Source organism: Sinocyclocheilus rhinocerous, unplaced genomic scaffold, assembly GCF_001515625.1.
Source record: "Sinocyclocheilus rhinocerous isolate Xijiao unplaced genomic scaffold, SAMN03320098_v1.1 C35552017, whole genome shotgun sequence".
Lineage (NCBI taxonomy): Eukaryota > Metazoa > Chordata > Actinopteri > Cypriniformes > Cyprinidae > Sinocyclocheilus > Sinocyclocheilus rhinocerous.
In genome coordinates, this window is record NW_015755489.1 from 1 (window position 1) to 524 (window position 524).

At 48.7% G+C, this 524-nt stretch overlaps 1 protein-coding gene across 1 annotated transcript; it reads right to left on the reverse strand.

Annotated features, from left to right (window-relative positions):
- Nucleotides 1–20: 20 nt before the first annotated feature.
- LOC107734941 (terminal uridylyltransferase 7-like) lies at nucleotides 21–518 on the reverse strand. The gene is made up of 3 exons (XM_016546802.1): nucleotides 483–518; nucleotides 235–361; nucleotides 21–151 (listed from the first exon to the last, which is right to left on the reverse strand). The coding sequence occupies exons 2-3, from the start codon at nucleotides 352–354 to the stop codon at nucleotides 26–28; spliced, it is 246 nt and encodes an 81-aa protein (XP_016402288.1). The 5' UTR covers nucleotides 355–361; nucleotides 483–518; the 3' UTR covers nucleotides 21–25.
- Between the last annotated feature and the right edge of the window lie 6 nt (nucleotides 519–524).

Consider the following 524-nt stretch of genomic DNA (forward strand, 5'->3'; position numbering starts at 1 on the left):
GTTTGAGGTTCAATAGAACATGAGTTCATACCCAGTGTCCTAGATAAACGGGCAGGAGGGGCTTGGCTCTCTGTTGCAGGAAGAATATGACCATCAGAGACAGCGAGTAGGACGGGATTCCTCCCTCCGCCTGACAGTCGATGTGGCACAGCTACAGATAAACACAATCGTGTTACACCTCGGTGAGGATGGTTACTGTAATGTCTGGAAAATGTGACAGCGAGTCATACGTACATTGGCCCAGTGACGGAAGGCCAGAACCAAAGGCACGAGCCTCGGCTCCAGTCTGGCCAGAGCTGCAAGGTGATTGGTGGTGAGGTACGCGACATCATTTCCTGCGCTCACTTTGCACATTAACCCACTGCAGAGACAACAAACAACTCCTATCAGCTATGACGGGCTATTACTGATGTCTTCAAATGTTTATTCTCTGTGTGCAATGACTCTTTACAGAAGTGTTTTATTGCCGACATTAAACTGACCTGGCCACATCTCTGCAGAAAACAACAGGGACTTTGGCATGA

Bases quoted from the DNA above. Each gene is read 5' to 3' on its own strand.
- LOC107734941 (XM_016546802.1), bottom strand. From the start codon at position 354: ATGTGCAAAGTGAGCGCAGGAAATGATGTCGCGTACCTCACCACCAAT. The intron at 152-234 runs GTACGTATGACT...GTTTATCTGTAG, and splicing joins CCTTCCGTCACTGGGCCAAT to CTGTGCCACATCGACTGTCA.